At 48.8% G+C, this 12746-nt stretch overlaps 1 protein-coding gene across 1 annotated transcript in view; it reads left to right on the top strand.

The window, feature by feature from the left end:
- The first annotated feature begins 1185 nt into the window (after window positions 1–1185).
- LOC141235831 (dynein axonemal heavy chain 12-like) overlaps window positions 1186–12746 on the top strand; it is a 33920-nt gene continuing 22359 nt past the window's right edge. The window contains exons 1-4 of the mRNA XM_073668181.1: window positions 1186–1411; window positions 4037–4156; window positions 12084–12193; window positions 12293–12473. Of these exons, the coding sequence (XP_073524282.1) occupies window positions 1298–1411; window positions 4037–4156; window positions 12084–12193; window positions 12293–12473 (525 nt within the window). The 5' untranslated portion in view covers window positions 1186–1297. The remainder of the gene's footprint in view (window positions 1412–4036; window positions 4157–12083; window positions 12194–12292; window positions 12474–12746) is intronic.

Here is a 12746-nt window from a genome sequence, read left to right as displayed (position 1 = left end):
AGAAATAAGCAGCTAAGTAAAGAAAAACGAGTGGCCATCATTACTTTAAGAAATGAAGGTCAGTCAGTGCGAAAAATTGGGAAAACTTTGAAAGTGTCCCCAAGTGCAGTTGCAAAAACCATCAAGCGCTACTAAGAAACTGGCTCACATGAGGACAGCCCCAAGAAAGGAAGACCAAGAGTCACCTCTGCTTCTGAGGATAAGTTTATCCGAGTCACCAGCCTCAGAAATCGCAGGTTAACAGCAGCTCAGATTAGAGACCAGGTCAATGCCACACAGAGTTCTAGCAGCAGACACATCTCTTAAACGACTGTTAAGAGGCGACTTTGTGCAGCAGGCCTTCATGGTAAAATAGCTGCTAGGAAACAAGCAGAAGAGAGTTGTTTGGGCTAAAGAACACAAGGAATGGACATTAGACCAGTGGAAAATTGTGCTTTGGTCTGATGAGTCCAAATTTGAGATCTTTGGTTCCAGCCACCGTGTCTTTGTGCGACGCAGAAAAAGTGAACGGATGGACTCTACATGCCTGGTTCCCACCGTGAAGCATGGAGGAGGAGGTGTGATGGTGTGGGGGTGCTTTGCTGGTGACACTGTTTGGGATTTATTCAAAATTGAAGGCATACTGAACCAGCATGGCTACCACAGCATCTTGCAGCAGCATGCTATTTATTTTTCAACGGGACAATGACCCCAAACACACCTCCAGGCTGTGTAAGGGCTATTTGACCAAGAGGGAGAGTGATGGGGGGCTACGCCAGATGACCTGCACTGCAGTCACCAGACCTGAACCCAATAGAGATGGTTTGGGTTGAGCTGAACCGCAGAGTGAAGGCAAAAGGGCCAACAAGTGCTAAGCATCTCTGGGAACTCCTTCAAGATTGTTGGAAGACCATTTCCGGTGACTACCTCTTGAAGCTCATCAAGAGAATGCCAAGAGTGTGCAAAGCAGTCATCAAAGCAAAAGGTGGCTACTTTGAAGAACCTAGAATATAAGACATATTTTCAGTTGTTTCACACTTTTTTGTTAAGTATATAATTCCACATGTGTTAATTAATAATTTGATGCCTTCAGTGTGAATGTACAATTTTCATAGTCATGTAAATGCAGAAAATCTTTAAATGAGAAGGTGTGTCCAAACTTTTGGTCTGTACTGTATATACTTTTTTTTAGTTTTTCAAAGGGCTGGCATCATCGGGAACATGGGTGTGTTTTGATGAGTTTAACCATATTGAGCTGGAGGTGTTGTCCGTGGTGGCCCAACAGATTCTCCGCATCCAGAGAGCCATCCAGACGAAGATGGACATGTTCAACTTCGAAGGAACAGAGCTGAAGCTTAACCCAAATTGCTTCTTAGCCATTACCATGAATCCTGGCTACGCGGGACGTTCTGAGCTGCCGGATAACCTCAAGGTAAAGAGTCCCAGTGCCTTGCATCGGGTCCTTCCACAACATTTCTATAGGATTCAGCTCAGGACTATGACTCGGCCATTCCAAAGCTTTATGTTTATTCAACCATTCTTTTGTAGAGCGACTTGTGTCTTTGGGCCATTGTCTTGCTGCATGACCCACGTTTTCTTGAGATTCAGTACATGAACTGATATCCTGATATTTTCCTTTAGCATTTGCTGATAGATTTTAGAATTCATTGTTCCATCAATGATGGCAGCCGTCCTTGGCCAAGTGCAGCAAAACAGGCCCAAAGCAGGTTACGATTACCATCTTTGTGTTTCATAGATGATAGGAGGTTCTTATGCTGTAATGCAGTATTTTCTTTCTGCAAACATATAGCTTCTCACTTAAAATCTCTATCTTGGCCTCATCCTTCCACAAAGCATTATTCCAGTTAGCTATTGATGTGCCCAGGTGAGTTTTAGCAGTGACATTTTAAATCGCATTGCCTTTCTCCTTGCAATCCTGCCATGCTCGCCATTGTTGTTCATTGTCTTTCTGATGGTGGACTCATGAACAATTACATTAGCTAATGTGAGGAGAGGCCTTTAGTTGCTTAGCGGTTACCTTGAGTTACTTTGTGACCTCACAGACTGATGTAGCTTTAAGTCAAATTTATGCAGTAATACAGAAATTTTTGAGGGGTTCACAAACTTTCAAGTAAATGCTAGGTTTACAAAAGAAACATAAGATTTCATCAAAGGGATTATTCTCCCCCAAACCTATATGAGATTGCACATTTCCTATGTATAATCACCACACCTGATGCCCTCATTTCTGCAAGCTCCTTAATATTGATGTCCCATTCTCCTATTTTCCAAAATGGACACAGTAGAGGTGTGGAGAGAGATTTGGAAAGTGTTAAAGGAGTATTCCCATCTCCAAGATTCTATCCCAATATGTAATAGGTGTAATAATAATATTAATAGCAAATACCTCCAATTGGAAATGTAGTATAGTTCTTCTGATTAGCTATGTCGCTTACCCCATGTGCAGGACATAGCAGTAGCTTAGGTATCCATGGTTACGACCACTAGCAAGTAACTAACTGTTACTATGAGTGGTCGTAACCATGGAAACCTAAGCTACTGCAATGTCCTGCACATGGGGGTAAGCAACATAGCTAATCAGAAGAACTATACTACATTTCTAATTGGAGATATTTGCAAACATTATTATTATTACCCCTATTACATATTGGGACTGGATCTTGGAGATGGGAATACCCCTTTAACCACACTTTGACTGACTTTCCTCTGATGTGGAATAGACACATCACTTTTAGGTCTGGGGTGGAGGATAGTGTAAATGGACATAATGGGTTCCCCGGCTCTCTGCCTAGTTTACAGTAATTTAGTTTCATTTGTTGACTGACCCATCTGGTTTGCGCATTTCTGGTTCTTTTCCGGACTGTAGCAATGATGGTCCCCAACTATGCTCTGATTGCGGAGATCGGCCTTTATTCTTACGCTTTTCTGCACGCTAAACCTCTTTCGGTGAAGATGGTAATGACTTCCCGGCTGTGCTCGGAGCCGCTCTCGTCCCAGTTCCATTATGATTATGGGATGCGTGCAGTAAAGGCTGTGCTGACCGCTGCTGGCAATCTGAAGCTGAAATTCCCCCATGAAAATGAAGATATTCTTGTAAGTTCTGAACTGTTGGTCGCTTTACATCTCGTATAGGATAGCATTACCATCTTACCGAGAAGCATTTGGATCACAAAAATTACAGCTGTCTGATTTTATAATAGCAGACAGAGACTTGCAAATAATGTCTGCACATTACTGTTCCTGGCTTGTTAGATCTCATCTGTGCAAAAGTGTCAAAACTATAGTTGTTAAACACGTAGCTTGTTCATCTTATGGGACAGTTTGATTTTTAACTTAAACGCATGTATTTTAGGCTAAAAATCATCTTAACAATTGTTTTTTATTAAAAATTTTGCATCGCTTGGCTTTCACCGGCTTTTTGATTCCCTGCACATTCAATTTTGATAAGGTCTGTGGTCATAAATAAACTGAGAGGAGCTCAGAAAAAGACAGATAAAACATTTACAAACTCCCCGTCAGCCAGCAAAAACGAGTTCACTGACAGTATCTCACTTAACTCATTCTGCAGCCGGCAATTAACAGTGCAACACAGAGGCCACATCTATTCCCTATGGAGAAACAATTCTGCAGCATAATTTACTGCAACTCAGCAGCGTTCCGTTCCTCTTTTATCATTCCTGGAAATGTAGGAATTAATTGAAATCTGTCAATAACGAGTCCCCTACACAGTCTGACAATGTCACCACTGTTTGGGCACAGTCAGATTGTATAGGGTTGTCCCCTATATAGATTATATATACATTATATGTCATTTACACATACATTTCCAGGAGGTATAACAGAGGGACGATACAATGTAGAGTTTTAGGAAAAGAGGTTTCATACTTATTTTTTGGAGAATACTATTCTTTACTAATACAGACATACCACAAGAGCTGACTGCTCCTTTGTAATGGGGTTCTTCACTTTTAATATTGTTTCATGTCATATTGTATATGAATTATTTTATCATTTAATCCTTTTTCATTCTATTTAGCTCTTGCCGTCAATTAAGGATGTAAACGAACCCAAATTTTTGTCTCATGATATTCCTCTGTTCAATGGGATTACCAGTGACCTGTTCCCTGGCATTCAACTTCCGGAAGCCGACTATAAGGTATTAAAATATAATAGTGTCTTAAAGGGGTTTTCCAAGACTTAAAGAGGACTTGTCCCTCGCCATAAATATGTAAATGCCGCTGTTCTCCTGACTCCGGCATTGTTTTTCTTTTCTTCCTGCTCCTCTCCGTTCCTGACATCTGTCACTCTCCTCTAGCCCTTTAAGCCAACTGGGCAAGGCCTTCCTGAAGACTCCCACAGAGAGGACTTGATGACCACGCCCACTTGGCTATTAAAAATTATGAACTAGATTTCTATAAAGAGGCTATATCTCAGGAATGGAGAGGCGCAGGAGCAAAAGAAAAACCGCACCGGATTCAGGAGAACAGCGGCATTTACACCAGGTAATAAAATTGCATATTAATGGCAAGTGATAGCTCCTATATAGCTGGCCAGCTATCATTTGGATGATAGTTATCTTTCAGCAGCAGAAGGGAAGGAAGGGAGACACAGATCCATTACTAGTGGGTTGGCGGAGCCCCACAGGGATAGATCACCTCAGATTTATAAAAAGTGACGACCGGCCCCTCCAACTTAAGCTCCTCCTACTCCCATGTTCTCCAGTCTGAAATTTGAGGTCGCAGAGGATAGTCGCTGCCTTTGCAGCTCCTCAGAAGATTTTTTATTTTTACCAAAGGAGACCTGGACCCCCCGTGGTCTAGAGGTCTCAGGGGGTCTCGGCGCTGCCGGGACCCCTGCCCTCCCCTGGCAGACCTGCGTACCCCTTAAGGAGGTCCCCGCAGTAACCTGCCGGCCCCGGGGTACATAGGGCGCTTCCTGGCAGAGACGCACACCGCCTGTGGGGTCACAGCACCACACATCCCTGGGGGTCCCTGTGGCGCACAGCGGGGTAAGTGCTCTGTGTATGAGTGCGGCCGCCGCCGTTATTTCATGTGGTGATTTTCTGCTTTTCTGTATTTGCAGACGGTGTATGAGGATCACCGCTGCATTCTCTGACCCTGGGGGCTGGGGAGCAGGGACGGAGGAGCACGGCTCCGTTGGAACAGGGGGCGTGGCTTTATTATCTTGGCTTCCTGCCGTCACTTTTAGGCAGGAAGCCTTCAGGAGAGCGCGCGCTTTCTCTCTGAGCGCGGGCTCTGTGAGTGAGCTCGGGGGGCCGGGCTTCGCGTCGTTCGGCTTCCTGTCATTGTAGTTCTGACAGGAAGCTCCTGGCTTAGCGCGCGCTGAGCTCTCCGCCCCTCTCCCTCCTTCCGGCTTCCCTCCACGTGCACCTCCGGCTCTCTGCTCCCCGTTCACCGCCCTCACAGCTCAGAAGGAGCAGTCACCACGGCACTGGTGAGTCGTTTCTGCCTGTAGGCAGAGGCTCCCTTTTTGTTCTTTCCATTGCAGAGCACCTTGGCTGACCTGCTAAGGCAGGCAAGGTGCTATTTGCCGCTACCGCTTTTCTGGACACTCTCACTTCTCTGACCTCTTAAGGCAGTGAGGTATTTAGCGTGTCAGCAGCATTAACCCCTTCTGAAGGGGTCTGCTCAACAGGGCTGTTAACTCTTTCTGGGGGTGCACACTTCTGTTTCAGAGGGCGCTTCTCCCCAGTTTGTTAGGTTAACTTTTGCTCTGCAGGGCTGGGGTAACTCTCTCTAGAGGAGAGTTTTAACCCTTCAGTGCCTTAAAAGTTAAAAAAAAAAAAAAAGGGGGGAATTTTTTTTTTGTGGAAGCAGGCTGTGTTAGCTATTTTCGCACACCCTAGGTTACCATACTCATTCTAACATGCTGGCATCTGATGTGGGAGGCATGACGGATCAGGGACCAGGGGGCGCGGACCTCTCTCCCGATCCGTTTCAGGATCGGTCTCGCATTTCTGATACACCCAGGTCTTCGACGGCGTCAAGTTCGACCCTTAGTGATGTTAAAGTGGAGGCTCTCACCCGCTCCATTGACAGTCTTTCTAACCTCCTGGGTCATTGGGTGTCAGCTAAGTCGCAACCGACACCACGAGGCAAGAAGCGCCAGAGGGTGGCGCTGTCTCCTCCGTGCGGTGCATCGGAGGCTCCAGATTCACCAACAAGCTCGGTTGGTGAAATCTCCGATTCTGAGGATGAGGATCGGCAGAGTCGTCCTGCTTCGCTTTCGGGCCGCGTGGATGCTCTTATTGGAGCCATGCGGGAAGCGTTACAGCTGTCTGAAGAGCTGACAAAGCCTGGCAAGTCGGCCCGGCTGTATCAGGAGTCGCGTCGGGCTCGTTCAACATTACCGGCGCATGATGAACTTAACGAGGCAGTGGAGAAAGAACGCCGGTGTCCGGATAAATGCTTCCAGGGGATGCGTTTTTTTTATGCCTTGTATCCCTGCGCCACGGAGACGATCGCTAATTGGGTTCCCTCCCCTGAAGTGGACCTTCCTCTGTCTCAGCTTAGCAAATCTTCCTTGCTTCCTGTTAAAGGGAAGGCCAGTCTTCAGGAGCCTCTGGACAGAAGAACGAAGTTAGCGGCGAAGTCCATCTACGAGGCCGCGGGTCATGGATTCCGTGTAGTCTTGGGGGCCATGTGGGCCGGTGAGGCTTCTCTGCGGTGGTTGGACCAGCTGCGGACGGCATGGCAGGATGGAACTCCGCTGTCGGAAGTGGAAAGGCTTTTCCAGCTGTTGGAAGAGGCGACACATTATGGCAGGGACGCAGTACTGGATACTACTTCCATTCTGTCCAGGTCTCAATCTTCGGCCGTCACAGTCAGGAGAGCACTGTGGCATAAACAGTGGACTGGAGACGCAGTATCCAAACAAGGTTTGCTTAGTCTAGCGTACAAAGGCGGTCATCTTTTTGGTTCGGACCTCACGGAGCTGATTGCTAAGGCCAAGGCTAAGGATGCTGCCTTGCCTCAGCGGAAGGCGGCGGCTTCCACGTCTGGCAGGTCAAGTGCCAGTGGTGGTCGTCGGTCCTTTCGGACCAGGGGGCGGTTCGGTCAGCCTTCTTGGGGATCGGGTCGTCCCTCGGCTTCCGGTAAGAAGTCCACCCAGAAATCCCGTATTTCCTGGAAGCAACATTTCCGTCAGGACAAACGGGAGGTTGACAAGAAGCCCGCTAAGGCGGACTGACGCCAGGATTCCGCTCGAGGGCTCTCGGGTGGTAGGTCGTCTGCTACAATTCGGGTCGATTTGGGCGTCCCACATTTCGGACGCCTGGGTGACGCGAGTTATGTTGGCAGGCTATTTCATAGAGTTTCACTCTCGTCCCCCGGACAGGTTTCGTCAGTCACGCACCCCGTCCGAGCCCAAGCTGGCTGCAGCACTGCTGCGGGAGGTAGACACTCTTCTGCAGCAGGGTGTGGTGGTCCCGGTTCCGCCAGAGGACCGGGGAAGGGGGTTTTACTCCAACCTTTTTGTGGTCACCAAAAAGGAGGACAAGTTTCGCCCCATTCTGGATCTCAAAGATTTGAATCTGCATGTCCGGACCCGGAAATTCCGCATGGAGTCTCTCCGCTCTGTCGTAGCGGCCCTGTCGCAGTACGATTTCTTGGTGTCGATCGACATCCGCGACACCTATTTGCATGTCCCTATCGGCAGAGCTCACCAGCGTTTCCTGCGTTTCGCCATAGGTCAGGCCCATTACCAGTTTGTGGCCCTACCATTCGGGTTGGCCTCGGCACCCAGGGTTTTTACAAAGATTCTGGCGCCACTCATGGCGCTTCTTCGAAAACAAGGAGTTATGATTCTACCCAACCTGGACGACCTGTTGATTGTGTCGCCCACAGCGGAGGAGGCGATGACTGCTCGCGATCTCTCCCTCCAGCACCTGGAGGACTTCGGGTGGCTGGTCAATTGGAAGAAGTCGTCATTAAAACCGACGCAGTCAATCCTGTTCTTGGGGATGCATTTCGACACAGTACGGGCAGTGGTGTCCCTGCCTCCGGACAAACAAACGAACCTTCGTCGCCATGTCCAGGCTATGAGGTCGGCGATGGCAATGTCCCTTCGGGAATGCATGCGCCTTCTGGGTCTGATGGTGGCGACAATGGAAGCCGTACCGTTTGCACAATTTCATTCCCGGGATCTCCAAAATCTTATTCTGACCAGTTGGGATCGATCGCCGACTTCACTGGATCGCTCGGTCTTTATCTCCCGCAGGGTGCGAGAGTCTCTTGGATGGTGGTTACGTCCGGAAACTCTATCCCTGGGGAAATCCTTTCTTCTCCCAAGGTGGTCGGTGATTTCCACCGATGCCAGCCTGACTGGCTGGGGGGGGGTTTGGAACGACCTCTGGGTTCAGGGGGTCTGGTCGTCAGAGGAGTCGTCTCTACCGATCAACATGAGTTGAGAGCAATTTTTCTCTGCCTCCGACATTGGACGGTCCTTTTGAGCGGTCTGCCGGTCCGGATTCAGTCGGACAATGCGACGGCTGTCGCGTATATCAACCATCAGGGCGGGACGAGGAGTTCCAGACTCATGATGGAGGTCTCTCGGATCCTGGTTTGGGCCGAGTCCAGGGTTCCAGCCATCTCCGCGATTCATATCCCAGGTGTGCTGAATATCTCGGCGGACTTCCTCAGTCGCAAGCAGGTGGATCCCGGAGAATGGAGTCTTCATCCGGAAGTGTTTGCACTGCTGTGCTCCCGGTGGGGGACTCCTCAGGTGGATTTGATGGCATCCAGGCTGAACGCCAGGGTTCCGACATTCATGTCCAGGTACAGGGACCCGGAGGCTGTGGCGGTAGATGCTCTAGTGGCCCCGTGGGACCAGTTCGAGCTGATCTATGTGTTTCCGCCAGTATCCTTACTTCCTTTGGTGATTTGGCGGATCAAACTGGAAAGAGTATCAGCAATTTTGGTAGCGCCGGATTGGCCACGGAGGACGTGGTGTTCGACGCTGGTGTCGCCTCCGTTTCCACTGCCTCTTCGCCCGGACCTGTTAATCCAAGAGCCCATTCGTCATCCGGACCTGAAGTCACTTTGTTTGACGGCGTGGCACTTGAGACCGAGATCTTGAACCGTCGTGGTTTTTCGTCCGAGGTTATTTCTGCCAGAGGTCCAGCCACGACTAGGATTTATCACAGAACTTGGGAGTCTTTTTATTCTTGGTGTTCTGGATCGTCAAGGAACCCGAGGGTTTTTTCCATCCCCAACTTCTTGGCTTTTCTGCAATATGGTTTGGCCAAGGGTCTAGCAGTTGGTACCTTACGAGGTCAGGTATCTGCACTATCCGCGCTTTTTCGAAGGGCTATTGCTTCACGTAGGGACGTGCGTTCTTTTTTTCATGGGGTTGCTCGTCAGTTTCCGCCTCGGGAGGCGGTTGTGGCTCCTTGGCGGCTTAATCTATTCCTGGAAGCTCTTCAGCATGAGCCTTTTGAGCGTATGGATTCAGCTACGCTTTACTTGCTTTCTTGGAAGGTGGCCTTCCTGGTAGCGGTCACCTCTTTGAGAAGGGTTTCGGAGTTGGCGGCACTGTCTTGCTCGCCACCTTTTCTGGAATTTCTTCCGGATCGTGTGGTGCTTCGTACCCGTGGAGATTTTTTACCTAAAGTGGTGTCGCATTTCCACGTCAATCAGGACATCGTGTTACCTTCTCTCTGTCTGAAGCCGAAGAGTCCAAAGGAGTGGGCCTTGCACTCGTTGGATTTGGTGCGGGCATTGAAGTTCTATCTTACAATCATGCAAGGTTTTCGGAAATTGGACTCTCTTTTTGTGATTCCTGCTGGTCGTCGACGTGGTCAGCGTGCTTCCAAGGACACTATAGCTCGGTGGATACGTTCGGCTATCCTGGAAGCGTACCGGCTCAAGGGCGAGCCTTGTCCGGTTAAAGTTCGAGCTCATTCCACGAGGGCTGTTGGTTCGTCATGGGCTTTTCGTCAGGGGACCTCGGCAGCGCAGCTCTGCCGGGCGGCTACCTGGCGCTCCGTTCACACCTTTACTAAATTTTATAAAGTGGACGTGAGTGCTTCCGCCGATGCGGCCTTGGGACGCAGGGTCCTGCAGGCGGCGGTGGTTTAAGTTACCTCTTTATTTTATTTTATTTTTTATTCGGCGCTGGTTGCGCACTTACCTAAGTTGTTGGGGTGTTGGAGATTCTGCCACTATTTCCCACCCTAGAATTTTGGACTGCTTTGGGACGTCCCACTAGTAATGGATCTGTGTCTCCCTTCCTTCCCTTCTGCTGCTGAAAGACGGATTTTGGTAAGAACTTACCTGTAAAATCCTTTTCAGCGAAGGAAGGAAGGGAGACACAGCACCCTCCCATGGCAGAAGTATTTTTTTGTTTCTAGATGCGGCGCGACCCTTTCCTGATGGCGGTCATCTGGTCTGGGGTTGGCGCACTAGGGCTCTTTTCCAGCATCGCCAGCTCATCGCAGTTGTCAGGTCCAGTGAGTTGTACCTAGGACTGTGTGTTTTTTTGCTGTTATTTGCATAACCTGTTTTCTCACATTTCTGAATTTTTCAGAATGGGTTGTACTGTTCTGCTGGTGTTGTCTGCTCTTCCTTAGCTTGTGTACGGACTGGAGAACATGGGAGTAGGAGGAGCTTAAGTTGGAGGGGCCGGTCGTCACTTTTTTATAAATCTGAGGTGAACTATCCCTGTGGGGCTCCGCCAACCCATTAGTAATGGATCTGTGTCTCCCTTCCTTCCTTCCTTCCGTCTTTCCCGGCTCCCCCATATTCAGGAATGCTCGCTCCTGTTTTCTCTATGACAGAGTCGCTGCCAGAATCTTATGGCAGCTGCTAATTTCACGGTCAGAAAGTAAGGATCGGGTGATTAAATTCCAACCGGCCGATTTTTATGTCCCCCAACATAATCTGTCATGAGGCCCCCATACACAGTAGATGGTAGACCAATCCCATTGAAATCACCCGATCCTGATCCACTGCTTTGGAATTGGGTTACATGACCTTGTCACTCATCGTCCGGTCCCATTAGTGCAACCTGGGCAGCTGCACAGGGGCACCAGCGGTAAGGGGGCTCACTTATACCTCCAATGCAAGATGATCTGATGTAGAAAAAAAATGGTTGAAACATCTGTGAGTGATTTATCGCTAGTTTAGTTGTAGATTATGGAGACATTTTTTTTTAGATGAATGAATCAATTTGCAGGAGACTGATCCAATGGCCAGGTGTCATGGGTGCGTCAGATGTGACAGTCGCCCTGCAGTTGGTTGCAGGAGATCCCTTCGTTTGGCATTACAGACATCTTCTTAGCGGTCTCACTGTAGGACCCAGCGGCTACCTCCCTCCTGCTCTAATTGACAATCAGGCCTGGGTGTTTAAATACTTCCTGGTTGCTACACAGAGGTGCCAGTGATATTCACATGACCCCTTGTGAAGGCTTGGAGCAAGTACAGTTCTTACTTCCTCTCTGGTGCTAAGAGGATGTGTGTGCCATCTCTCTGAAGTCGACTCAAGCTAAGCTACTTCCCCCGTGTCTGTCTCCCCTTGCTGTCTTTAGTTGTCAGTGGGGATCGACTAGTGCTCACCCCCCCCCCTTCCCTATCCAGGGCCAAACGCTAAGGAAATACAGGGATAGGTTCCTGTACGGCAATTGGTGAGGAACCAATATAGAGTCGGTAGGGGAGACAGGGTGATTGCAGATCAGCCTAGGAGGTCTCCATTTCCCCCTTTCCCTAGTGTCGGTGCTCCCTTCCCCTCATCCCTTTGTGTCGCACTTTGTCTTTCCTACACTGTGTGTGACATCAGGTCAGTAGTGGGCACTGAATGAGACCCCTGAGAGCCACCTTATTTCTTCCTGCCCCCCGGCTCTTCTTCAGATTAGCCGGCCTGGCATGAAGTTATGGTTGCAGCATGATGTACACCAGGCCATATAATCAGAAGAGGAGCCGGGGATGCCGGCAGCTAAGAGGCGGCTCTCAGGGGTCCCGTCCAGCGGCCACAGAATACTGATCTGGGTCCTGAAAATGTATTCTCCCACCTCTAATTGGATCCACTGTAAACAGACTGATGGAATATTTTACCTTCCTTTTGCTCAGGATTTCCTTGAATGCGCACAGGAGAGCTGTGCTGGACACAACATCCAGCCCGAGAAGGTCTTCCTGGAGGACATGATCCAGACGTATGAGATGATGATTGTCAGACACGGGTAAGCTGGAACTACAGAAGTCCATGGGACGGGGGATTTATTCTTCGCGGTTTCCATTTTATACAATGGACCATGCTGCGTTTTGTTTATCCCGTGCAGTTTTATGTTGGTTGGAGAGCCGTTCTCTGGAAAAACGAAGGTCCTCCACGTCCTCGCTGATACGCTGTCTCTTATGAATGAGCGAGGGTGCGAAGAAGAAAAAGTGATTTACCGGACAGTGAACCCTAAAGCCATCACCATGGGGCAGCTGTTCGGGCAGTTTGATCCAGTGTCACATGAGGTTCGTCTATGATTGGAATTATTGTTTATAATACTAATATCTTTGCTGAAAATGGGAAAATCTCCCCTTTTATGGCTTATGGACATGGTAGATGGGGTTCCTTCAGAGACATAGATCCCAGCCATACATTGCCGGGCAATCATTTTATTATTGCTTACCCCCTGTTTGCACAAAAATTGGAAACTGTTTTATTTTCCCCATCAGACATGGAAGCAACAAATTGTATTATTTATGCCAGAAATTAGCATAAATTTGCATACTTCCAGCCACATT

This window comes from Phyllobates terribilis, unplaced genomic scaffold (genome assembly GCF_046119375.1).
Source record: "Phyllobates terribilis strain yellow unplaced genomic scaffold, ASM4611937v1 Scaffold_686__1_contigs__length_820107, whole genome shotgun sequence".
Taxonomy (NCBI): Eukaryota; Metazoa; Chordata; class Amphibia; order Anura; family Dendrobatidae; genus Phyllobates; species Phyllobates terribilis.
The sequence above is the reverse complement of the archived record's forward strand: the minus strand, read 5'-3'. Positions and strand labels throughout refer to the sequence as shown.